Genomic DNA, 24,811 nt, shown 5'->3' on the forward strand with positions numbered 1-24,811 from the left:
CTGGCTCCTGGCTTTTTTCATTATTTTTAAAAGTTAAAATAAACCTGAATTGAGAGACACAAATCTAGATGTTGGTATTAAAGATTAAAGAATACACAAGGGGCTGGGAATATGGCCTAGTGGCAAGAGTGCTTGCCTCATATACATGAAGCCCTGAGTTTGATTCCTCAGCACCACATATATAGAAAAGGCCAGAAGTGGCACTGTGGCTCAAGTGGCAGAGTGCTGCCTTGAGCAAAAGGAAGCCAGGGACAGTGCTCAGGCCCCGAGTTTAAGCTCCAGGACTGGCAAAAAAAAGAAAAAAAAAAGAAAAGAATACATGAGGACTATTCTAACTCTGAGAAAGCATTTCTCTATTTGATTTTATACTAAAACAGCGTTAGTAATCTAACACACTTTTCTTTTACAAAGAAATATAATAATGGTGAAAAGCATAAAATACAAAAGTTTATATAAACAATATAATTATGAAAACTCACTTAAATAAATTGAGTGCTAGTAGCTCATATCTTCAATCCCAGCTACGCAGGAGGCTAAATCTGTGAATCGTGATTTGAAGCCAACCCAGGCGGGAAGACTCTGAGTGAGTCTTATTTCCAATTAACCACCAAAAAGCAGAAGCAGAGCTGTGGCTCAAGTGTTAAGAGCACCAGCCTTGAATGAAAAAGCTGAGACAATACCTAGGCTCTGAGTTCAAGCCCCAGTACTGGTGTGTGCATGCACACACACATACACGCACACGCACATGCACATGCACATGCACACACAAATAAAATCACCTAAATATAAATTGAAGTCTAGAAGAGACTATAGCAAAATTGTATGAGCAGTCTGAATAATAGGATATAATAACTGAGTACTCTCTCTACTATGTTTCTTCTGAATTTTGGAATAGAAACTATTTTATTAACTTTTTTTTTTTTTTGGCTGGGCTTGAGCACTGTCCCTGGCTTCTTTTTGCTCAAGGCTAGCACTCTGCCACTTGAGCCACAGCGCCACTTCTGGCCATTTTCTGTATATGTGGTGCTGGGGAATCGAACCCAGGGCCTAATGTATACGAGGCAAGCACTCTTGCCACTAGGCCATATCCCCAGCCCTTTATTAACTTTTTGTTTAAAATTTTGAAAAGATATTTACTAGCTATGCTTCAGACAAGGGCCTCATTTCTAAAACAGAGCTCAAAAAATTAACTCCCCCGAAAATAAACCCTCAGAAACTCAACAACCCAATAAACAAATGGGCTAAAGACTTAAAGAGAGACTTCTGAGAAGACGTAAGAATGGCCAATAGACACATGAAGAGATGTTCAACATCTATGGCAATAAAAGAAATGCAAATCAAAACAACATTGAGATTCTACCTCACCCCAGTTAGAATGGCATTATCAAGAAAAGTAGCAATAACAGATGCTGGTGGGGATATGGCCAAAAAGGTATCATATTACACTGGGAATGTAAACTTGTTCAATCATGCTGGAAAGCAGTATGGAGGTTCCTCAAGACTAAACATAGAGGCTCTCCTAGGACCCAGCAATCCCACTCCTGGGCATTTAGCCAATTGACCACAAACCTGGTCACACTAAAGACAACAGCACAACCATGTTTTTGCAGCATTGTTTACCATAGCTAAGATATGAAATCAAGCCAGATGCCCCTCAGTAGGTGAATGAAACAAGAAAAAATGGTATATATTCACAATGGAATTCTATGCTTCCATAAAAAAATGACACTGCCCCACTAGTAACGACAAGGAAATGGTTGGGAAAAATTATATTAAGCAAAGTAAGCCAGACCCGAAGGAATACAGGTTGCATGGTTTCCCTCATTTAGATTAATTAGAATGTGCCTATACATCTACAAATAAACCCAATGGATAGTAAAAAACAAAAAATTACACTTGGACATGATAAATTAAACAGGACTCTAAACATTCACACAGTGAGACCAAAGGAGGATATTCTTAGGAAAGGATCACAGGGCTCAATAGTTATGTGCATGTGATCGCATAAAATGATGCTTACTGAAATGAACTCCAAAAATGGAAATAAGAGGGTTTTAAAATTTTTACTTTTTGTATTTTTATGTTTTTCTACTTTTCTCAGGGTTTTTAATTTCTGTACCTTTTGTTTTGTATATAAGTTTATCTGATTTGGGGAGAGGAAGGGGAAGCACAGAGATGGGTCAAAAAGTGAACTAATTCAGCAGTGAGAAGATGAGGAAAAAATGAGGGAAGAGGTGACACTGTTCAAAAAGAAATGCACACAATATCTGACATATGTAACTGTAATCCCTCTGTGCATTACCTTTACAATAAAATGTTTTTTTAAAAAACAAAAGAAAATTGGCCATATGTTAACGACTGAGGCTGAGTGATTTGAACATGAACACATGGGTGGTGAGTGGCCAGAGAGAGGAAAGTATTTTCTCTCTGTTCCTAAGTTTGAACATTTGCAAGTGGCCCAGAAAAGCCTTATCTTTGAAGTGAAAGTCAGTGAAAATACATTTTAATCTCCACTTAAAACATTTTTACAAGTATAGTAATCACATCAAACATTTGGAAGGAAACAGTGACATATTCTCCCTTTATTACCTTTGAAAATTTAAGATTTTCATGGGGTCTTTGTTATCTGGAGTAAACTGAAGCAAACGAGGCAAAAAAGGGTGAGGTGAGATGTTTTAAAATTGAGCACACATCCATTGCAAAAGAGGGTTTCACTCACATTTCTGTACATGTATACAATATATTCCAGTCAACCTCAGCCCTCTCTCTCCCCCTCTCCCATTCTAGTCTCTCTTCTTAAGACAATTTCAGCAGGTTTCACTGTTGTATTTTCATAGATGCAAATATACGACATGGGACAGTCTTTATTAGCCTTTCCCTCTCCCACCTGTGCTCACTTTCATATTTCAGTATTTTTTTCTCATCATTCTTTTTTGTTTTAGTCTGTGCATTAATTGCACCAAGTGGTTTCACTATGGTATTCCAAATGTGCACATTCTGTTTTACTGAGAAAAATCTCTCGCCATCTATATCATCAAGATAAATATAACAAGAGATTAATGTGGAATTTAGTTTGCACTAGGGAAAAAGGAAAGAGAAAGTTAATTATTTTAGTTTACTGTAATTAAGAAAGCTTTAGGAACCATGTGTGGTGATACATGCCTGAAATTCTGCACTTGAGGAAAACTGTGTTGAGGAAAAAGGATTAGGAGTCTTGTGAATTTTCTTTTTGCCCAGGTAAACCTTGTAGTACAATTCCCCAATCTTTTCTTCTCAACTCAAGTACCTAGGATTATGAGCTTGAGTCACTGTATCCAATTTGAACTTTTTTTGTGTGTTGGGGGAGCACTAGTGGAGTTTGAAATTAGGGCCTCCTATTTCCTAAGAGCCACACTCTAATTGCAATTTTATTTTTAACATAAGCAAACTAAACTTTGAAAAGCTCAATTAAAAAAAAAACACTCACGTTTTTAACAGAAAAAAAAGTTGAATATTACTGTCACAAAGAAAACTTGTCATTTGAAAGAAAATATATGTAAATGTATGTAATTGGAGATTGAGATAAGCCCAGTCAAGCCAAAAAGCCAACTATCATATGTTTTTTCTCATTTGTGGAATCTAGACCTAAAAGATATACATATACATGTATACAAAAAATATAGAACATGACTAACTGGGATTGTTTGGGGAGATGAATAGTAGAAAAGGACATACAATACCAAAATATATCACATCTATGAATGAAGATGGCATAATGAAACTCACTGAAAACTGTTGAAGCATAGAAGGGTGAGTATCAGTAGGAGTAAGGAGGGCCAAAAGAGAGGGGGACTGAGGATGAATATGGCCCAAGTACCTTATCTATATCTACCTACCTACCTACCTTCCTACCTACCTATCCTAATGAAACTTGTTGAAATTGTTTTAAGAAGAAGGTAGGTCACAAGGAGAATGAGGGCTGGGAATATGGCCTAGTGGCAAAAGTGCTTGCCTTGTATACATAAAGCCCTGGGTTCGATTCCCTAGCACCGCATATATAGAAAAAGGCCAGAAGTGGCGCTGTGGCTCAAGTGGCAGAGTGCTAGCCTTGAGCAAAAAGAAGCCAGGGACAGTGCTCAGGCCCTTAGTCCAAGGCCCAGGACTAGCAACAACAACAACAACAACAAAAAAGGAGAATGAGAGGGATAGAGGTTGATGGGGTACATTGTACATATGTATAGAAATACTACAATGGAATCCTTTTATACAATTAATGCATAATAATAAAAATGTTTAAGTTGCTCAGTGATGGTGGCTCACACCTGTAATCAATCCTAGCTATTCAGGAGGCTAACATCTGAGGATCATGGTTTGAAGACTTTTACCTCCAGTGAACCAAAAAGGCCAGAAGTAGAGCCACAGAGTGACAGAGTGCTAGCCTTGAGCAAAGAAAGCTCAGGGACAGTGTATAAGCCAAGCCTCAGGCCCAGCACACACACACACACACACACACACACACACACACACACACACGTTAAAATTTAAAAAATGTATTTTGAACTTAGAGTCATAGCACACTATAGAAAAAGTTGAGGGGCTGGTGGCTCACACCTCTAATGGTAGCTACTCAGGACTACTGAAGCTTGCAGTTCAAAGTCAGCTTGGGCAGGAAAGTCTGTGAGACTCTATTTCCAATAAATTACTAAAAAACCAGAAATGGCACTGTGGCTCAAAGTGGGAGAGCATTTGGGAATAAAAGCTCATGGACAGTGCCCAAGCCTTAAATTCAAGCCCCATAAAAAGGCTGGAGGCATGACTCAAATAGTTGAACACTTTCCTAGTAAGTGGGAGGCCCTGGGTTTAATCCCCATTACCAAAAGAAAAAAAAATACTTTGAAATTCTAACTTGTGTTAATATTATTTATTAATGACTAAATACAATTTTATAATAAAGGAGGCAGTTAATGTATCACACAAAAGTGCTAAATAAAAGTTCAGGTAACTGGTAAAGTGCTTAAATGTTGCAACAATGATTTCAGAATATAAGTTTGAATATTTTAATAGAATATAATGCTTTTTTTTTTTTTTTTGGCCAGTCCTAGGGCTTGGACTCAGGGCCTGAGCACTGTCCCTGGCTTCCTTTTTTTTGCTCAAGGCTAGCACTCTGCCACTTGAGCCACAGCACCACTTCTGGCCATTTTTCTATATATGTGGTGCTGGGGAATTGAACCCAGGGCCTCATGTATACAAGGAAAGCACTCTTGCCACTAGGCCATATCCCCAGCCCCAATGCTTTTTTTTTTTTTTTTTTGCCCTATAAATGACCATAAATATTAACTAAAGATATTCTCTCTCTCTCTTTTTGTTTTTTTGCTAGTCCTGAGGCTTGGGACTCAGGGCCTAAGCACTGTTGCTGGCTTCCTTTTGCTCAAAGCTAGCACTCTACCACTTGAGCCACAGTGCCACTTCCAGCTTTTTCTGTGTATGTGGCATTGGGGAATTGAACCCTGGTCTTCACACATGCTAGGCAAGCACTCTACAGCTAAGATACATTCCCAGCCCCAAAGATACTAGCAAATAAATATGAGGTTGGTTTTATTTTACTTTTTTTTTCCAGTCCTGAGTCTTGTACTCTGGGCTTGGGCTCTGTCCCTGAGGTTCCTTCTGCTCAAGGGCAGTGTTCTATCACTTGAGCCACAGTACCACCACTTGTGGCTTTTTCTGAGTAGTTTATTGGAGGCTTTACTGCCTGGGCTGGCAACAAGGCATGATCCTCAGATCTCAGCCTTATAAGTAGCTAGGATTACAGGCGTAAACCAGTTATTTTACTTTCTTTCTTTCTTTCTTTTTTTTTTTTGGCCAGTCTCAGGCCTTGGACTCAGGGCCTGAGCACTGTCCCTGGCTTCTTTTTGCTCAAGGCTAGCACTCTGCCACTTGAGCCACAGCGCCACTTCTGGCCGTTTTCTGTATATGTGGTGCTGAGGAATCAAACCTAGGGCTTCAAGTATAGGAGGCAAGAACTCTAGCCACTAGGCCATATCCCCAGCCCAGTTATTTTACTTTCTTAATGGGTCTTTAGATCTTCTGGATGCTTATGTTTGGGTCTGAATGATCTGTATAAAGGCCTATGTTAGTCTCCAGAGCACAACCCTATTATCAGGGTCTAGATGAAGGAAATAGTCATTGGGGACATGACATTGAAAGGGATAAGGGACCTCTCCACTTTCCCGATTCTCATTACTAGCCATCACAAGGTGAGCAAGCTTCTTCCCACCATGCATTACCAAATCCACATTTCAGCAATGATGGACTCAAACCTCGGAATCATGAACCAAAATAATCTTTCCTCAAGTTGATTATATTAGGTATTTTTATTTCCCACAGTGTCAAAAAGCCCCAGGGAACACAGAATAATAACCCAAAATTTAAAAGTTCTTTTTATAAAAGTAGAAAAATAGTGAAGATATTGTTAAAAGCAAAATTGTATATTACGATTTTTTACCCTGAAATAGGAGAACTAAACCACTCATTACTTGGGCAAGGAAACACATTAAAGACCACATTAAAAAACAAACACAAACTCCTTTGATGTTTAAAGTTAGATTTTTTTTCTATTAGAAGTACAAAATAAATATTTATTTTTTTATCTTATTTTATTTTTTTTTGGCCAGTCCTGGGGCTTGGAGTCAGGGCCTGAGCACTGTCCCTGGCTTCCTTTTTGCTCAAGGCTAGCACTCTGCCACTTGAGCCACAGCACCACTTCTGGCCATTTTCTGTATATGTGGTGCTGGGGAATTGAACCCAGGGCCTCATGTATACGAGGCAAGCACTCTTGCCATTAGGCCATATCCCCAGCCCCCAAAATAAATAGTTATATAGGGACCACCCTTACTCATAGCGACTTGGAGGAGTGGCAGGAATGCTTGTACTGCCTTATAAGTTTGATAGCAAAAAATGTTTACTAGGGCTGGGGATATAGCCTAGTGGCAAGAGTGCCTGCCTCGGATACACGAGGCCCTAGGTTCGATTCCCCAGCACCACATATACAGAAAACGGCCAGAAGCAGCGCTGTGGCTCAAGTGGCGGAGTGGTAGCCTTGAGCAGGAAGAAGCCAGGGACAGTGCTCAGGCCCTGAGTCCAAGGCCCAGGACTGGCCAAAAAAAAAAAAAAAAAAAAGTTTACTAAACTACCAGCTTCCAGGGAATTTTTTTTTCATACTTGGTTGTTTCATAACTGCAAAGGGCTCAATATAAACAAGTGCTCTAACTTCACTGTACATCGTTTCGTTTCAGAACTACAGATGTTGAGACTAAACCAAACAAAAAAGAAACTCTAAATCCTCTAAGAAGAAATAGTATTTCTTTTTACTTTATTGTTTGTTTGTTTAATTTTTGCCAGTCCTGGGGCTTGGACTCAGGGCCTGAGCACTGTCCCTGGCTTCTTTTTGCTCAAGGCTAGCTCTCTGCCACTTGAGCCATAGCACCACTACCAGCTTTTTCTGTTTGTGTGGTGCTGAGGATTCAAACACAGGGTTTCATGCATGCTAGGCAAGCACTCTACCACTAAGCCACATTCCCAGTCCAGTATTTCTTTTTAAACTTCTTAGTCTTGCATCTTTGTCTTCAAGTACTTAATATCCAAACATATAGTAGTCATTTCTGTACAGAAACAACTGTACAACAAACATATACATGTTTGTTAGCAACTATAAAGAGAAAATGTCAATGTTCTCTTGAATATAAACCCTGGACATTAATGAAAACTCAGTATGCTGCAGTGGAAAGCATAGCCACAAGTTATTTTTAACCTTTTCAGGCCAACAACTACTTTGAGAATCTCTGGGAAGCTATGGACCTTCCTTCAGAAAATTATACATTTAAAATTTACCACACTGCCAGTATGAAAAAAACAAGAAACAACACAAATGCCTACCAGTAGAGAGAGAACAGAAAAGACACGATATGCTACTACATCGGAATAAAAAAAATTAAAAAAAATTTTGAGTATAATCCTGGGAATCCACTGATGCCATAAAGTGGGCCAAGGAATCTAGTTAACAATGGTTGGCATGTGAAATACTAATAACTGACATCCTCAACTAAAAACTGAAAAAAGGGCATTAAGGTTTAAATTTAAATTTTTATCAGATCAGTTAGAATACTCTCAGGCTAAAGAAATAGACAAGAGGGCTGGGAATATGGCCTAGTGGTAGAGTGCTTGCCTCGTATACATGAAGCCCTGGGTTCGATTCCCCATCACCACATATATAGAAAACAGCCAGAAGTGGCCCTGTGGCTCAAGTGGCAGAGTCCTAGCCTTGAGCAAAAAGAAGCCGGGGACAGTGCACAGGCCCTGAGTCCAAGGCCCAGGACTGGCAAATAAATAAATAAATAAACAAACAAATAAATAATTTAATTAAAAAAAATAGACAAGAATGGAGCATCTGACCATCTGACCCACCACCACCCACAACAAAATAAGGCAATAAAAGTAAATGAACCAAAAGTTCTTGCTACTCAAGACATAAGAAGAACTCTCAAATATCAACAATAATAATAATAAACATTCTGCTTTTTTTTTTTTTTTTTTTTGGCCAGTCCTGGGGCTTGGACTCAGGGCCTGAGCACTGTCCCTGGCTTCTTCCCGCTCAAGGCTAGCAATCTGCCACTTGAGCCACAGCGCCGCTTCTGGCCATTTTCTGTATATGTGGTGCTGGGGAATTGAACCCAGGGCCTCATGTATACGAGGCAAGCACTCTTGCCACTAGGCCATATCCCCAGCCCCATAATAAACATTCTGATTAGACAATGGGCCAAAGGCCAGAACAGACACATGACCAAGAAACATATATAGCAAAAAAACCAAAAACACCCCCCGAAACCAATATACAAATTCATTATATATACCATGGAATTGAGAAATATAAGGGAAAGTGTGGGTTGAAGGGGTGAGAAGATGTTGAAGTGGTGATACAGATTAAGATGCATTGTACACATAAACTTCTTTGTTAAATTGCAAAAAATTTAATGCATAACCTAAAATCAAGAAAACCAAGGGAAGGGATGAGATGGGAGGGATGGGTGAGAATGCTGAAGGAGATGACATTGATCAAAATGCAGTGTATTCACAAGTTGCTTCAGTGAATGGCAACTCTTGTACAACTACTTAAAGATAATAAAAAATATTTTAAAAGACATACAAAAAAAGCTGGGTGCCTGTGGCTCATGCCTGTAACCCTAGCTTCTCAGGAGGCTGCGACCTAAGAATGGTGGTTCAAAGCCACCCCAAGTAGAAAAATCCCTGTAAGACTCTTTATCTTCAATTAACCACTCAAAAACTGAAAGTGGAGCTATGGCTCAAGTGGTTGAGCACTAGCCTTGAACACAAAGAGGCTCAGGGACCGTGCTTAGGCCCTGAGTTCAAGCCCTGCAACTGACAAAAAAAAAAAAGCAAAAAGGTGTTCCACATCATATGCGATTTAGAAAAGAGAAAATTGCGCACACACACAGCACACCCATATATATGTAAATATATGTACATATATATATATACACATACATACATATATATGTTTGTTTATGTATTTGTGAGGCAGGCAACTGAACCCAGGGCCTTGTGTTATACTAGGTAACTGGTCTACCACTGAACTATATCCTAGCCCAGGAAATTGCAAATTAAAAAAATAATAAAATATCACTTTAAGCCTAAAAAGCTAATAGTGGCAGAGCTGGAGGCAAGGCTCCAGAGGTATTTTAATGCCGACCGCCCCAAATGCTGGTGAGGATAGGAGTAATAACAACTCTCAATCAATGTTGGTAAGAATGTAAAACTGCAACAGCCACTTTGAAAGACACTTTGGAAATCTCTTAAAAAAGTAAATATAGTCCTAGCACAGCAACTATACTCTGTAGCATAACCCAAGAAAGTAAAAACACAAAAACCTCATATACATATATATGTCTTTTGCAACCTTATTCATAATTATCAAATCTTAGAAACACTGAAGATGTCTGAACGGATAAATAATTTATGCTATTCATGGTGTTAATGAATGATGAAAGACCAAGCCATGAAAAATAGAGAGGAAACAAATAAATATTGCTGAAAGAAACCAATTGGAAAAGGCTCTAATTTGTATGATTCCAATTCTATGGTATTTTGGAAAAGGCAAAATTATACACAACAAAAATGATTAGGAGTTGCTATCGGTGTGGAGAAAGGTAGGGAGGAATGAATAGGTTGGGATCCAGGAAAATTTCATGGAAATGTAACTCCTCTGGACAGTAGTATAAATGTGGACACATACATTTGCCAAAATTCACAGTAATGTACAAAGATGAAACCTAATGCTAGCTACAGATGTTAGTATTAACACAATTATATTAAATATGTATTAATGATAGTTTATCAATAGTAACCAGTGTGCCAGGTGTAGTAGTACAATCTCTCTCTCTCTCCTTTTTCTGATTCTGAGTTTTAGACATGGGTCTTCACAATTGCTGAGTTTTCTTGCTTGGCTGACACTCCCACTTGAATTACACCTCTAGCCTTCTTTTTTTTTTTTTTTTTTTTTGGCCAGTCCTGGGCCTTGGACTCAGAGCCTGAGCACCATCCCTGGCTTCTTCCCGCTCAAGGCTAGCACTCTGCCACCTGAGCCACAGTGCCCCTTCTGGCCATTTTCCAGCCCTCCAGGGTGTGTGTGTGTGTGTGTGTGTGTGTGTGTGTGTGTGTGTGTGTGTGTGTGTGTGTGTGTGTGTGTGTGTGTGTGTGTGTGTGTGTGTGTGTGTGTGTGTGTGTGTGTGTGTGTGTGTGTGTGTGTGTGTGTGTGTGTGTGTGTGTGTGTGTGTGTGTGTCTGAGGCTCAAACTCCCTTCTGGCCATTTTCCAGCCCTCCAGGGTGTGTGTGTGTGTGTGTGTGTGTGTGTGTGTGTGTGTGTGTGTGTGTGTGTGTGTGTGTGTGTGTGTGTGTGTGTGTGTGTGTGTCTGAGGCTCAAACTCCCTTCTGGCCATTTTCCAGCCCTCCAGGGGTGTGTGTGTGTGTGTGTGTGTGTGTGTGTGTGTGTGTGTGTGTGTGTGTTCTGAGGCTCAAACTCAGGGCCTGGGCACTTTGAGCATTTTTTTGCCCTCCAGCCGTGTGTGTGTGTGTGTGTGTGTGTTCTGAGGCTCAAACTCAGGGCCTGGGCACTTTGAGCATTTTTTTGCCCTCCAGCCGTGTGTGTGTGTGTGTGTGTGTGTGTGTGTGTGTGTGTGTTCTGAGGCTCAAACTCAGGGCCTGGGCACTTTGAGCATTTTTTTGCCCTCCAGCCGTGTGTGTGTGTGTGTGTGTGTGTGTGTGTGTGTGTGTGTTTTCTGAGGCTCAAACTCAGGGCCTGGGCACTCTGAGCATTTTTTTGCTCAAGGCTAGCTCTTTACCACCTGAGCCACAGTTCCACTTATGACTATTTTGGCTGTTAATTAAAGATAAAAATTTCAGGACCTTTCCTGCATGGGCTGCAGTCCTCAGTTCTCAGCCTCCTGAGTAGCTAGAATTATAGAAGTGAGCCACCCGCATCAGGCTAGCCTAGCTTTTTACTGGGTAGTTTTGGAGGTGGAGTCTCAAGGACTTTTGCTGGGGATGGCTTTGAATCATGATCCTCCATATCTCAGCCTGAGTAGAACAGAAACTTCATGGAATAGAATTGAAACATAAACGGTTGTATCTGTGGTGAAATAATTTGAATGGGGTGCCCATGTAATTCAATGGATAAAGAAAAATGGTGCTGGGCTGGGAATATGGCTTAGTGGTAGAGTGCTTGCCTTGCATGCATGAAGCCCTGGGTTCGATTCCTCAGCACCACACAAACAGAAAAAGCTGGAAGTGGTGCTGGGGCTCACATGGTAGAGTGCTAGCTTTGAGCAAAAGAAGCCAGGGGCAGTGCTCAGGCCCCAGGACAAAAACGAAAAGAAAAATTGTGCTGAAACAACTCACTACTCAAACATGAAACAATGGAGTTGGATTCCTATCCAACGTACACAAAACCACACTTTAAAATGGATTATAGAACTAAATGTCTGAGCTAAAACTTAGTTTCTCCTTAGAAGAAAATATGAGTAAAGTTTTATGGATCTGGTTAGGAAATGATTTTTTTAGATAAAATCCCCAAAAGCATAAGCACCAAAAGATACACTAGACTTCATCAAAGTTAAAAATTTTTGTGCTTCAAATGATACTGCGGAGGGGCTGGGGATATGGCCTAGTGGCAAGAGAGCTTGCCTCGTATACATGAGGCCCTGGGTTCGATTCCCCAGCACCACATATACAGAAAACGGCCAGAAGTGGCGCTGTGGCTCAAGTGGCAGAGTGCTAGCCTTGAGCAAAAGGAAGCCAGGGACAGTGCTCAGGCCCTGAGTTCACGGCCTAGGACTGGCCAAAAAAAACAACAACAACAACAACAACAAATGATACTGAGGAAAGGCAATAAGACAAACCATGGAATGAGAGAATCTTTCTAAAAATCATTTGATAAAAGATTTGCTCAGAATGTAAAAAACAGACAAACACTCTTACAACTCAATGATAACAAGACAAGCCTACTTAGAAATTGGCTTAGGCAAGCACACTGGTGGTTCGTGCCTGTAACACTAGCTACTTAGGAGGCTGAGATCTGCGGATCAAAGCTGGAAGCCAACTGGGACAGGTAAGTATTTGAGAACTTTATTTTTAATTTGAACATGTAAAAAGCCAGAAGTGGAGCTGTGGCTCATGTGCTAGCCTTGAGCAAAAAATTTAAGGATAGTGCCCGGGTCCTGAGTTCAAGTCCCAGGACCCACGCGTGCACACACACGCACACACACACACACAAATTGGCTTAGGCTCTGAATACAAAGTTCTTTAAAGAAGAAACACTAATAAACAGCCAAAGACTATCTAAAAAGATGTTGAACATCATTAGCTATCAGAGAAATGCAAATCAAAATCATTTCACATTGATTAAATTGGCTATAGTCAAAACCACAACTGTTCAGGTATCACGATACACCCTTGTAATCTAGAAGGAGGCTAAGGCAGGAGGGTCAAGAATTTAAGGCTAGCCTGGCCTATGTAATAGATCTGATCTCAGGAAAAGAAAAAGTCCAGTGTTGGTAAGGCTACTAAAAGAAAATGGGAATACTCACAGTTAACTGCTAGGACTGTACCATGGAATGGCTACTCTGAAAAATACTTCAGTAGCTATTCAAAATGTGAATCATAGGGCTACTACATGGCTTAGCGATTTTACTCCTAGATATATACCCCAGAGAAATTTAAAAAATACATGTATATAAAAATTATACATGAATACTTAAGAGAAACATTATTTGCCATTGCCAAAAAGCAGAAATACCTTTGTCAATCTGTCAACTGATAAATAGACCAAGTGTTATATTTAAAATTTTTATTTATAAATGTTGATAGTATTATTTGACCATACAAACATGAAGTACAATTACATGCTATAGCATAGATGAATCATGAAAACATTATGCTCAATGAAAGAAGCCAGACATAAGAGAAAATACGTGTTGGATCCCACACATATTAAGCATCCAAAAAAGGTATATAGAAAGAAAGTAAATTAGTGGATTGAGGGAGGAAATAAGAAATAACTACTGAAGCATAGGGTATTTCTTTCTGAGGTAATGAAAATATTTTTAAATGGTTGTATAATTTTGTGAATTCACCAACGTCCACTGAATTGTACCCTTAAAATGAGTGAATTTTGTAATATGTGAATTATGTCTCAATAAAATGATTTTTCAAAAAGGTTAATATAACTAGGCTGGTGGCTTATGCCTGTAATCCTAGCTACTCATGATTCTGAGATCTGAAGATCATAGCACAAAGCCAGCCCTGGCAAGAAAGTCCATGAAACTCTTATCTCCAAAAATCACAGAAAAAACTGGAAGTTTTGCTGTGGCTCAAGTGGTAGGTGCTAGCCTTGAGCAAAAAGGAGCTCAGGGACAGTGCCCAGGCTCAGGGTTCAAGTTCCAGGAATGGCAACCCCCCCTCCGAAAAAAAACCCAACACACACACACACACACACACACACACACACACACACACACCTAGAGAGCACATCTTAGATTCTAATGGCCAGATTTCTAGTAAGAAAGAACTTTACATACATACATACATACATACATATATTATGAATATACATGTTATTAATACATACTTTATATATGTAAATTTTCTGTCAGTCTTTGGCTCAAAACTGACCTACCCCCTAAAGACTCAGAACAATAATGAAAGGACCCAACATGGACTCAACAGTTAACATTTCACAACGTGACTAGGCTGGTTATTCTTCTAACAATTTTACACTTTAATACTTTTATTCTTGGGCTGGGAATATGGCCTAGTGGCAAGAGTGTTTGCTTAGTATACATGAAGCCCTGGGTTCGATTCCTTAGCACCACATATATAGAAAAAGCCAGAAGTGGCGCTGTGGCTCAAGTGGCAGAGTGCTAGCCTTGAGCAAAAAGAAGCCAGGGACAGTGCTCAGGCCCTGAGTCCAAGGCCCAGGACTGGCAAAAAACAAAACAAGCAAACAAATACTCTTATTCTTTTAAGTTCTTCAGACCTACCATAACTATTACATAGCCAGTTAAAACATGGTAGGCAATGCCAAATCCCCACCAACAGGTGGGGCTCATGTGCCCTCTAAGTATATCCAGACAGCCATAAGGCACACAGGATGACAGAACTCTAAAGTTGGAAGTGACAACACAAACTCTAAAGTGAGTCTATCAAAAGTAATCAATCTTACCTACAGCCCTCACTACTCAAGGGGCAGAGACAGGAGGACCATAGTCTCAGGACAGTCCAGGCAAAAGAAAGAGACTAACATCAAGCTAAAGCAAAAAAGGCTGGGGATGTTGTCAGAGCACTTTGTGCAGGTCTGAATTCAAACCCCAGTACTGCCAAAAACAAACACCACCACCATAAACACTGAAATATAGATTTCCTAGGTGTCACATGGGAACCTTAAGAACTCAGAGCCAATATGCAATAAATCTGGCTAGTCGGAAGTTGCCTTATTGGAGAAATCATACAGATAGGTGAAGAGGAAGAGAGGAGGAAAGGGGAAGGGAAAAGAGAGGAAAGGAAGGAGCCAGCAGACAGAGAGGTCAGTTCCCATCCATATACACAGAGCAAGAAAGAGGTACAGATAAGGAGGAGAGAAAAGAAGAGTGGGGGAGAGGTATGCCTCAAGAATCTTCTTAGCTCAGGTATTAGGTTTACCAGTGAGCCTTCAGATTTTCAAAACCTAGGACAGTAGCCACTAGTCACATATAGCTGTGGAAGTTTTCAGTCACTGACGCGGGGGTGGATGGCAGGTCGTAAGAGGAGCACAAGGAAAACGAAAGCTCAGAATACGAAGTACTTTGCTAGACCTCTGGTGTCCACAACACTAACTAAATAGTGCAACTCTTCACAGTTCACTTCAATATCTAATCGTTTTTGTGAATAAATTAACAAGAAAAGCCTCAAAATTCAAGCTCTTAATAAAATCAAAAGAGTCTGATACTTTCTGGCCGTGGTGTGAAGCACCATTGGGAACCCAAAGTTTCAACATGCCTGAATCAGTGACAAAAAAAGTTCTAGCTTCTCACATGACGTGCAATTCCATATGGTTTCCAGTTTTTACACCTAGAATCCTTTACACATTTTGTGAGTCTTAAATATGTTCAAACTGCAAAGGTTTTTTTGTTGTTGTTCCTCTTTTACTCTTTCCTTTTCTTTTCTTTCTCTCTACCAAACAATTTTGGACAGAAGTTACTATTAACCTCGAAGTCTTCTCTGAAATCCTCCTTAACCAAGAATTTTAAATAAAGTACCACTTTTAATTATTGGAAATAATAAGAAATTGAGTCAAGATAATGGTTTGGGGGTTAATTGAATTTCCACCTAAACATGAATATAGCAAAAGCTATGATTTCTTTTTCTGGTCCTGGGGCTTGAACTCAGGGCCCTGGGCCTCTCTGTGCCTAAGGCTAGTGCTCTACTACTTTTTTATTTGAGTCAGTCTGGACTGGGATCTTCCTATTCACAGTCCATGTAGCTAGGATGACAGGTATGAACCATAATAGCTGGTTGAGATAAGGGGTCACATTAACTTTTTGCATAGCTGACCTTAAACCATGATTTCCCCAATCTCTGCCTTCAAAATAATTAGGATTTCCCAATCTCTGACTTGCAAATAGCTAGGATTACAGGTGTGATCCACCATGCCACATACGTTTTACTTTTAATGATGAATAATGAAGTAACACTGAACAAGCTGGGAAGTAGCAGAGTCCCCATAAAACCACAGCCCAGGATTGGACTTAATGACAATATACGCTGGCTTGCATAAGCCTCAATAGGCATGCTATTAAAATTTCCATGTATACAATGAGATGATTAATTATTGTTAAATTTAAAAAAATTATTATAGTGGTCTAATAGCTGTGTTAAAGAGTTCTTATTTATTAGACACTAATGGGTGCAATAGGATTTCCCTGGAGTTAAAACAGAGCTGGATGGTGAATTAGACCATAGATGAAATAAAGGCAGCCATGTATTGGCAATTATTTCAATTGCTAAAAGATGGTTCATTATACTTCTATTTGTGCTTGAGAATATCTATAGATAAAAATTAAAAACCAACCAACAAATTTCTCTAGATATTTTGAAATACAGTAAATAAAGGTTATCTGAGAATGAAACTAGAATTTTTTTTTTTGGTTAGTCTTGGGGCTTGAACTCATGACCTGGGCGCTGTCTCTGAGCTCCTTTACTCAAGGCTAGTACTCTATCACTTTGAGCCACAGCACCACTTCTGGTTCTCTGGTGGTTAATTGGAGATAAAGAGTCTTATAGACTTTCCTGCCTGGGCTGGCTTTGGGCCATGATCCTCAGATCTCAGCCACCAGTGTCTGGAGCAACTAGAATTTTAATTGATTTATTTGCTTACTGTGCATTCCTAGGGACTGAACTAAAAGAGTGTTTGAGATAGGGTCTTGTAAACTTTTGCCTGGGCTGGCCTTTAATGGCAATCCTTCTGCCTCTACTTCCAAGTAGCGGGATTTAGAAGTATGTACCACCATGTTCAGTCCTAGAGTTTCAATTATTAATTAGAACCAAAATGCCAGAAATACACCAAATATCTTTGATCTATAAAAATAATTATTACTCTAGCATATACATGTAATTACTTTCAAGTGAAGATTATAGTCAGTAAGCTGACTCATACTTTATACACAATGATAATATAGGTTGAACATCTCTATAATGAAAATGTGAAATCCAATGTGAAACCCAAAAGCAAAATGCTCAAAAATGAAAAATTTTTTGAGTCATGATATAACAAGTGGAAAATTCCGTATTTGACTTCACATGATGAGTTGCAACCAAAATTAAGGTGCAGTGAAAATACTGTCTAAAACCGCCCTCAGGCACAATGTACAATATAAACAATTGTTCCACTTAGACTTGGATCCCATCCCTAAAATATCTCCTATATATGTAAATATCCAAAAATCTGAAAAAAATCATTTACCACGTTACCATAACTTTATGAAGAGCAATAACAAACATATTTATTGGAAAAGTCTTTGGAGTCAAGTACAGAACAAATTCTATAGCTATTCACTAGCTATATAAACCTAGTTATCTCTCCAGAAAAAAAAAAAAAAGTGATAGCTGTTAGTAGGCTTGCCTTGATTATTGGGAGAGCACACATTCCCTTATAAAAGCATATTTCTAAAGCAGGACACTGCACTCAGTACTGAAATAACTTTTTTAATCTGACCCTACTTATAAGCAAGAGAACTACAGGGGTAAAAATCCAGAGTTCACCATGCTTTAGACTTTATTTTTACATATTCGTTTTCTGTATCTCTACACTACTGTCTTCTCTACAATATAGTGTGATATCAAAGTTTTCTTAGTCCTACCTGAATGAGACATTTGCTCACATCACTAGCACAGAGTGCTTTGTTACAGCTCTGTGATACAGGGAGCCACAACAGGAGTGTCAGCGCCGCTACAGGAAGCACAACACAGTGTGACTTCATGATTCTTCGAAGAAGCTGATCCTATATCCCTCCAGGAAGCTAAACAAACAAATAAAAAAACAAACTTTATTTGAAGGTCACTGGTAGTGTAAAATAAATACAAAAAAATCATTTAAATCTTATTCTGAATGAAAGATAAAACATTCAAATACTAAGTTACCTGATGGGCACCTTCAAAGATCTTGATTACTGAACCTACCCAGAAGAGGGGACTGTGAAAAGAATGAGCATATCACTGTACCACTACTTTTCAACTTCAAGTCTAGTATGCAACATTAAATCAACATAAAAACTACTCATGTTGTATTATTTTAAAACGGCTTAATTTTTAATAAATTCTTGGTGTGTGTGTGTGTGTGTGTATGTGTGTGTGTGATGCTTGAGATTGAACCCTGAATTGCAGCCCAGACCCAATCTCGAAAATCTTAGAACCAAAACGAAGTTGTATAGGGAAATTATTTCTCATGGCTATCTCATTTTGTTTCATCCGAATCAGTATGCTGAAAGAAAGACGTGGACTCCTCAACCTCTTAAACTGTTGAACAAATAATAAAGGAAGATTTTCTTTTTCTGTTACTATAAGATTCTTTAAAAAAAAAATCTAAAGGTTTTAATGATCTAAAAAGGGAGTACAAACTCACCAAGGTTAAACAAGACAACATGATGATTAAACCTTAAAAAAGAGCGCATAACTTCGTGGGGTTAAAACATATTCCCAAAATATGACCTATGCTGGGGCTGGGAATGTGGCCCAGTGGTAGAGTGCTCGCCTTGCGTGTCGTGCATGAAGCCCTGGGTTCGATTCCCCAGCACCACATATATAGAAAAAGACAGAGGTGGCGCTGTGGCTCAAGTGGTAGAGTGCTAGCCTTGAGCAAACTGGAGCCAGGGACAGTGCTCAGGCCCTGAGTTCAAGGCCCAGAACTGGAAAGAACAAAACAAGCATCTGTCTGTGTCTCCTCCGCCGCCGATGTCGGAGGGGCGCAGGGCAGGGCTGGGGTGCCAGAGGGAGGTGCCGAATGGGACCGGCATAAGGGGCCTCGGTGGGTACGGGCCGCCGCGCGTCCCCCCTCCCCCGCCCGCTCCCTCCGTCCCCCCGCCCGCGGCGGGAGGCAAGCGGCCGCCTCACGCCCTCCCGGCTGCAGCGGGTCCCTGGGCCCCGGGGGGCGGGGGCCGCGGGCCGCCAGCAGCCCGGGCGGGCCCCTTTGTCTCGCGGTCGGAGCCCGGGCCTGCGCCAGCTCGCCGCGGCGGACCCCGCGGGGCCCGGGACGGCCTCGGCCTCCGAGGCCCGAGCGCGGGGGACGCGCCGACCCTCCCCGGCCGCGGAGGCCTCCGCCCCGGCCCGGCCCGGCCCGGCCCGGCCCGCTCACCGTGGCTCCGCGTCCCCAGGCGGTCGGCCCAACCCAGGGCTCGCTTCAGCGGCGGGGCTCGCGGCAGGCCGCACCTCCGCCGGGCGCTGGGCGAGAGGAGGCGCGGGGGAGAGAGAGACAGGCCCGCCCGCGGCCCCGGGCTGCTGCCGCTCTCCTCACCGCCCCGGCGACCTTCCTGCGCCGAGTCGACCCCCGCCGGCCCTGCAGGGGGCGCTGCAGATCCCGGTGCCGCTCGGCCCCGCCCCCGGCCCCGCCCCCGGCGCGCCGGCCCCTCCCTCCGCCCGCGGCCCCTCCCTCCGCCCGCGGCCCAGGCCCACCTCAATTCCCGGCCCCTCCAGCTCCGGGTCTCGGCCTGCATCCCGGAGGCGCGCTTACTAACATGTGTCCTGCTTTAACACTGTGTGCGCGTGCGCGCGCGTGGGCCTCTGCCACTTGTGCCACACACAGCTCCACTTCTAGCTCTTCCGGTGCTTAATGGGGTAGGAGAGTCTCACCGACCTCTCTGCCCGGGCTGGCTTTGAACCACCATCCTCAGATCTCAGCCTCCTGAGCGGCGAGCATCCCAGGAGCCAGCCACCGGCACTCAGCAAGGGGCGGGGTGGGGGGGGTGTTTTTGACCTACTTAGGGGATTGGTTGCCAAGATTGTGTGTGGCACTTGGCCTTTGGAGCCTGGTCCATGACGCTGGATGAGATGCTACCGCCTTGTCAGAAGCAGGATTCATTTAAGTGACTCTTTCTGGGGCCTACAGGGATAAGGATCTCCAAGAGAAGAAGTTTCCAGACTTTCCTCGCTCTCTGAGTGGAGAGGCACTTGTGTCTTGGTGCAGGGGGTCTGTAGGGCTTGGGAAGGGCCTCACCCTGAAGCCAGGACGGTGGAGGGAGGCCCAAATGCTGCTCACTTGGCACTCACTCCCCCACACCCCTTTTTGGGTCAGTCCTGGGCGCTGTCCCTACGCTCTGCCACCTGGGTGCTTAGATGGACACTTACCTACCCAGGCTGGCTTCCGATGGCAAGCCTCTGATCTTGGCCTCTTCAGTAGCTAGGATTAGAGGTGTGAGCCACTGATACCTGCCCCCCCCCCCCGTATTTTAGCAAATTAATTTTCATCACACCAATAGTTAGCATGCATTTTTTTCTTACTCTTCCTCTTATTTTTCTCTTTCTCACTTTCTCTTTTTTCCTTATTTTTGTGGTGGTTGTACTACTGAGGTTTGAACTCAGGCCTCATGCCTGCTGGGCAAGCTTGAGCTATACCTTTACAGTCTGTTGCTTTGGCCCTGGTTATTTTTCAGATAGGATTTCAAGTTTCTGCCTGCAGCTAGCCTCAAATTTCAGGCCTAGGGATCTGTCTCTCAAATAGCTGGGATTACAGGACCTGACCACCAAACTAGCCTAGGTATGTGCATTTTAAACAAGGTGTCAGGGTGATTAAGTTGGAGCACATAAGACTAGACATAGAAGATCCACAAGGCTCTTTCTTTATAAAGCCCTTTCCCACTGCAAAGGATGACAGTGTCAAGCTGTTCAGCTAGGAAGTCTTAAATACATCTCACTTTCTCTTGATTTGTTAGAATGAAAATGGAATGGTAGATCATATCACTGATGTTCTTTCATTTTTGTACAATAAATAGATAAGGATTTGTAAAATCATCTCTGAAAGTAATCCTTGGGAAATAAATTTGTGAACAAATTTAAGGATCTTATTCATTGCATTACTTATTGGATAAATGAATTACACTCCAGGCTAATGAGCTAATTCAGCCATTCAAAAAAAATTCTATTAGCCAGTAAGTAGCCTGTAATTCTAGACTCCGGAGGCAGGGATCATGGTTCCAGGACAGCCTGGGCAAAAAAAAAAAAAAGTTAGATTAGATTCTAATCTCAGTAAAAAGCTGGGTACCTGTTATCTCTGCTAGTGGGGAAGCATAATGGCTGGGTGCAGTACTACTTACCTATCACCCAGGAACTGACACCAGGAAGCGCAAATAGGAGGACCAAAGTCCAATATGGTTTGGCATTAAGACCCTGCCTTGAAAATAACCAGAGCAAAAAGGACAGAAGATATAGTTCAAGTGGTAGAATGTCTAGCTAACTGGGAGGCCTTGAGATCATTCCTCAGTACTAACAAACCTGGGAACCAGAGATCTTCAAACTTCTTGGTCTCAAGATCCCCTATACACTTTTTTTTTTTTTTGCCAGTCCTGGGCTATGAACTCAGGGCCTGAGCACTGTCCCTGGCTTCTTCCCGCTCAAGGCTAGCACTGTGCCACTTGAGTCACAGCGCCACTTCTGGCCTATTTTATATATGTGGTGCTGAGGAACGGAACCCAGGGCTTCATGTATAGGAGGCAAGCACACTTGCCACTAGGCCATATCTCCAGCACCTCCCTCCCCCACCATACACTTGAAAATTGTGGAGAAGCTCTAAGTGGTTAAGTATAGTACATCTTTAAAAAAAAAAACTTTTGAAATTAAAACAGAAAATAGGACATTACTTTCTTTAAAAATAATAAACCTATCGTACAGTAATAGAAATAACAGCTGATGAAAACTAATGTATTCCAAACAGAATAGTTAAAAGCATACGATGATTTTTTGTTACTTTTTTTTTTTTTTTTGCCAGTCCTGGGCCGTGAACTCAGGGCCTGAGCACTGCCCCTGGCTTCTTTTTTGCTCAAGGCTAGCACTCTGCCACTTGAGCCACAGTGCCACTTCTGGCCATTTTCTGTATATGTGGTGCTGAGGAATCGAACCCAGAGCCTCATGTATACGAGGCAAGCACTCTTGCCACTAGGCCATATCCCCAGCCTTTGTTACTATTTTTATTTCTGGTTCTGTATTAAAACTGTTATCACATATTATGGAGCCTCAAGGGCACTTTAGTATATATTTGTGAGAGGATGAGAATGAAAAAGGCAAATTATGTTTTGATATTAAAATAATAATTCTGAGTTCATAAATCCAATGAGAATGTGGGAATTTAAACAAGAAACACAGTTCTGGGACCATTTTTGGCTTGCTTGGTTTGAAATATGAAAACTCCTTATAATGCCCTCTGCAATGAACTTCACTTATTTAACCTATTAGGTAAAAGTGAAGCTCAAGGGGCTGGAAGTTGCAAGACTGCTAGACAACTCTTGGGAGTGAAGGACAAAGGTCTTACCTATCCTTTCAGCAGAGTTATCCAAGGCTTTTGGCATATTTATACATGTCTAGGAAGCCTCTAATTCTTCACAAAATGAAATATTTACAGATGATTATAGTAGGCCCACCTCATAGTGGTCCAAACTTATTAACCTAGTATTTATTTTCACTTCAGTTTTTCCCCCAGACTACAGAAGTAACATAAGCAAATTTTAGGAAAATCCAAAGATTACACAACTTGATGATGAAAGCCTTTTCCACTTCATCTCCTAGAAATTTATAGTAAGAGTTTCATGTATATTCCTGTTACTTAAAAAAAAACCTCATATACTTACATATTTTTACAGATAGAAAACACAACATTTTATATTTGTACACACAGTATTCTTATTAAAAAAAAACTCTAAGTACTGCTTTTCCTAATAATGATGTTTCAGAGAAATTTCTCTTAACCTTGGATAAATTTCTTTTAACTTCAGCTAACCTTGATTTTAAGCTTGGACTAAGACGCCCCTGGGAGGTTAGTAATCATTCCTTTGTGTGTATGTGAGACTGTTTCCAGAGACAATTAGATCATGAGGTCTATAGTCTAGTCAATGTTTTCCCCAGTGGATTAAAAATGTGATGACTATAGGTAGGGGGTAGAACGTGGAAAATGGTGTTTCTCCTCAATTACATACTTCCTGGTTTAAGTAAGCATGCATTGGGAGCATGTCTTGGAAGGCTATACATGGCCCCTTCCCATTACTCCTTTTAGTCCATACCACTGTAAAGTCAACAGTTTCCTCTGCCATACTCTTCTGTCATGCACATCCTGAATGCAATGGATGTGAGTCAAAATGCATCTTTCCTTCTTTAATTTGTTCCTGTTACATATTTACCAGTGATAGAAAGTCTATCACATGTGGCTATGTATGAAAAAACATATGACAATATTTGCTGGGATACTGACTGGAATTTTGAATAGAAAACTATACTAACTAGAATTATACAGAAAGACTTGGAGAAAAGTTGACATTTTTTCCCCTCCTTTTTGCAGTGTTGAGGATGTAATTCAAGGCTTTGCACCCAATTAGGTAAGTGCTCTATTGATGAAAAAATTGAATTTTCAATTTTAGTAGACAAAAGTCTATTATATTTCTATCAGTAGAAAAAAACAGACTTTTGTATACTGATATTGTACCCTGTGACTGAAAAACTTAAGTTTTGTTGCTTCTGGTGTTAGTGTTATTAGTTTCTTAGGATTTTCTATGTAAAGGTCATGTCTGTTTATTTTGTTTTTTGCTAGTCGTGTAGCTTGAACTCAGGGCCTGAGCATTGTCCCTGGCTTCTTTTTGCTCAAGGCTAGCACTTTACCATGTGAGACACAGTGCCACTTCTGGCTTTTTCCATATGTGGTGCTGAGGACTCGAATCCAGGGCTTCATGTATACGAGGCAAGCACTCAACCACTAGACCATATTCCAAGCCCCCCTCCTTTTTTGTTAATAGTCCTGGGACTTGAACTCAGGGCCTGAGCACTGTCCCTGGCTTCTTTCTGCTCCAGGGTAGCAGTCTTCCACTTGAGCCACTCTTCCACAGCGCCACCTCTGGCCATTTTCTATATATGTGGTGCTGAGGAATCGAACCCAGGACTTCATGTATAGGAGGGAGCAGTTTACTGCTAGGCCATATTGCCAGCCCCTCATGTCTTTCTTTCTTTCTTTTTTAATGTGTGCTGTAGATTGAACCCAGGGCCTCACACCCTCATTTGGTTTGCTTGCTTACAATAGCACTCTTTACATCTGAGTCATATCTTCAGTCTGGTATTTTGCTGGTTAATTGGAGATGGAGTCTTGAGGACGTCTGTCTGGGCTGGCTTTGAAATGTAATCTTCTGATCTCAACTTACTGAGTAGCTAGGGTTAAAACATGAACTACCGACACCCAACACCCTGTCTGTCTCTCTCTAAAGAGAGTATCCCTTCTATTTATAAACACGTTATAGCATATACTAGTCATAGAGGGGGTTTCATTGTGGCATTTCCATAGGTACATACAATGTACCCTGATCAAATTCACTCCTACTACTCTCTCTCATCCCCCCACTTATGATAATTTCAACAAATTCCACTGTTTTGTTTCCATACATGTATAAAATATTTCAGCCATATTTACCCTTCTTCACCCCATGTTGGTGATGAATATTTGTGAAATCCTGACAGCAGCCCAAGTAAACAGTGGTGTTTGACTTGGTGA

General features: G+C 41.3%; 1 protein-coding gene across 3 annotated transcripts in view; it reads right to left on the reverse strand.

The window, feature by feature from the left end:
- Twsg1 (twisted gastrulation BMP signaling modulator 1) overlaps positions 1-19,618 on the reverse strand; it is a 42,936-nt gene extending 23,318 nt beyond the window's left edge. The window contains exons 1-3 of one of the 3 annotated variants that reach the window (XM_048363448.1): positions 19,434-19,618; positions 19,228-19,246; positions 17,940-18,098 (exon numbers count right to left, since the gene is read on the reverse strand). In XM_048363448.1, the coding sequence (XP_048219405.1) occupies positions 17,940-18,059 (120 nt within the window). In that variant the 5' untranslated portion in view covers positions 18,060-18,098; positions 19,228-19,246; positions 19,434-19,618. Of the gene's footprint in view, positions 1-17,939; positions 18,099-19,227; positions 19,247-19,429 lie in introns of all 3 variants that reach the window. The other 2 variants (XM_048363447.1, XM_048363449.1) reach the window with 2 other exon arrangements.
- Positions 19,619-24,811: the final 5,193 nt, after the last annotated feature.

This window comes from Perognathus longimembris, chromosome 15, assembly GCF_023159225.1.
Source record: "Perognathus longimembris pacificus isolate PPM17 chromosome 15, ASM2315922v1, whole genome shotgun sequence".
NCBI lineage: Eukaryota > Metazoa > Chordata > Mammalia > Rodentia > Heteromyidae > Perognathus > Perognathus longimembris.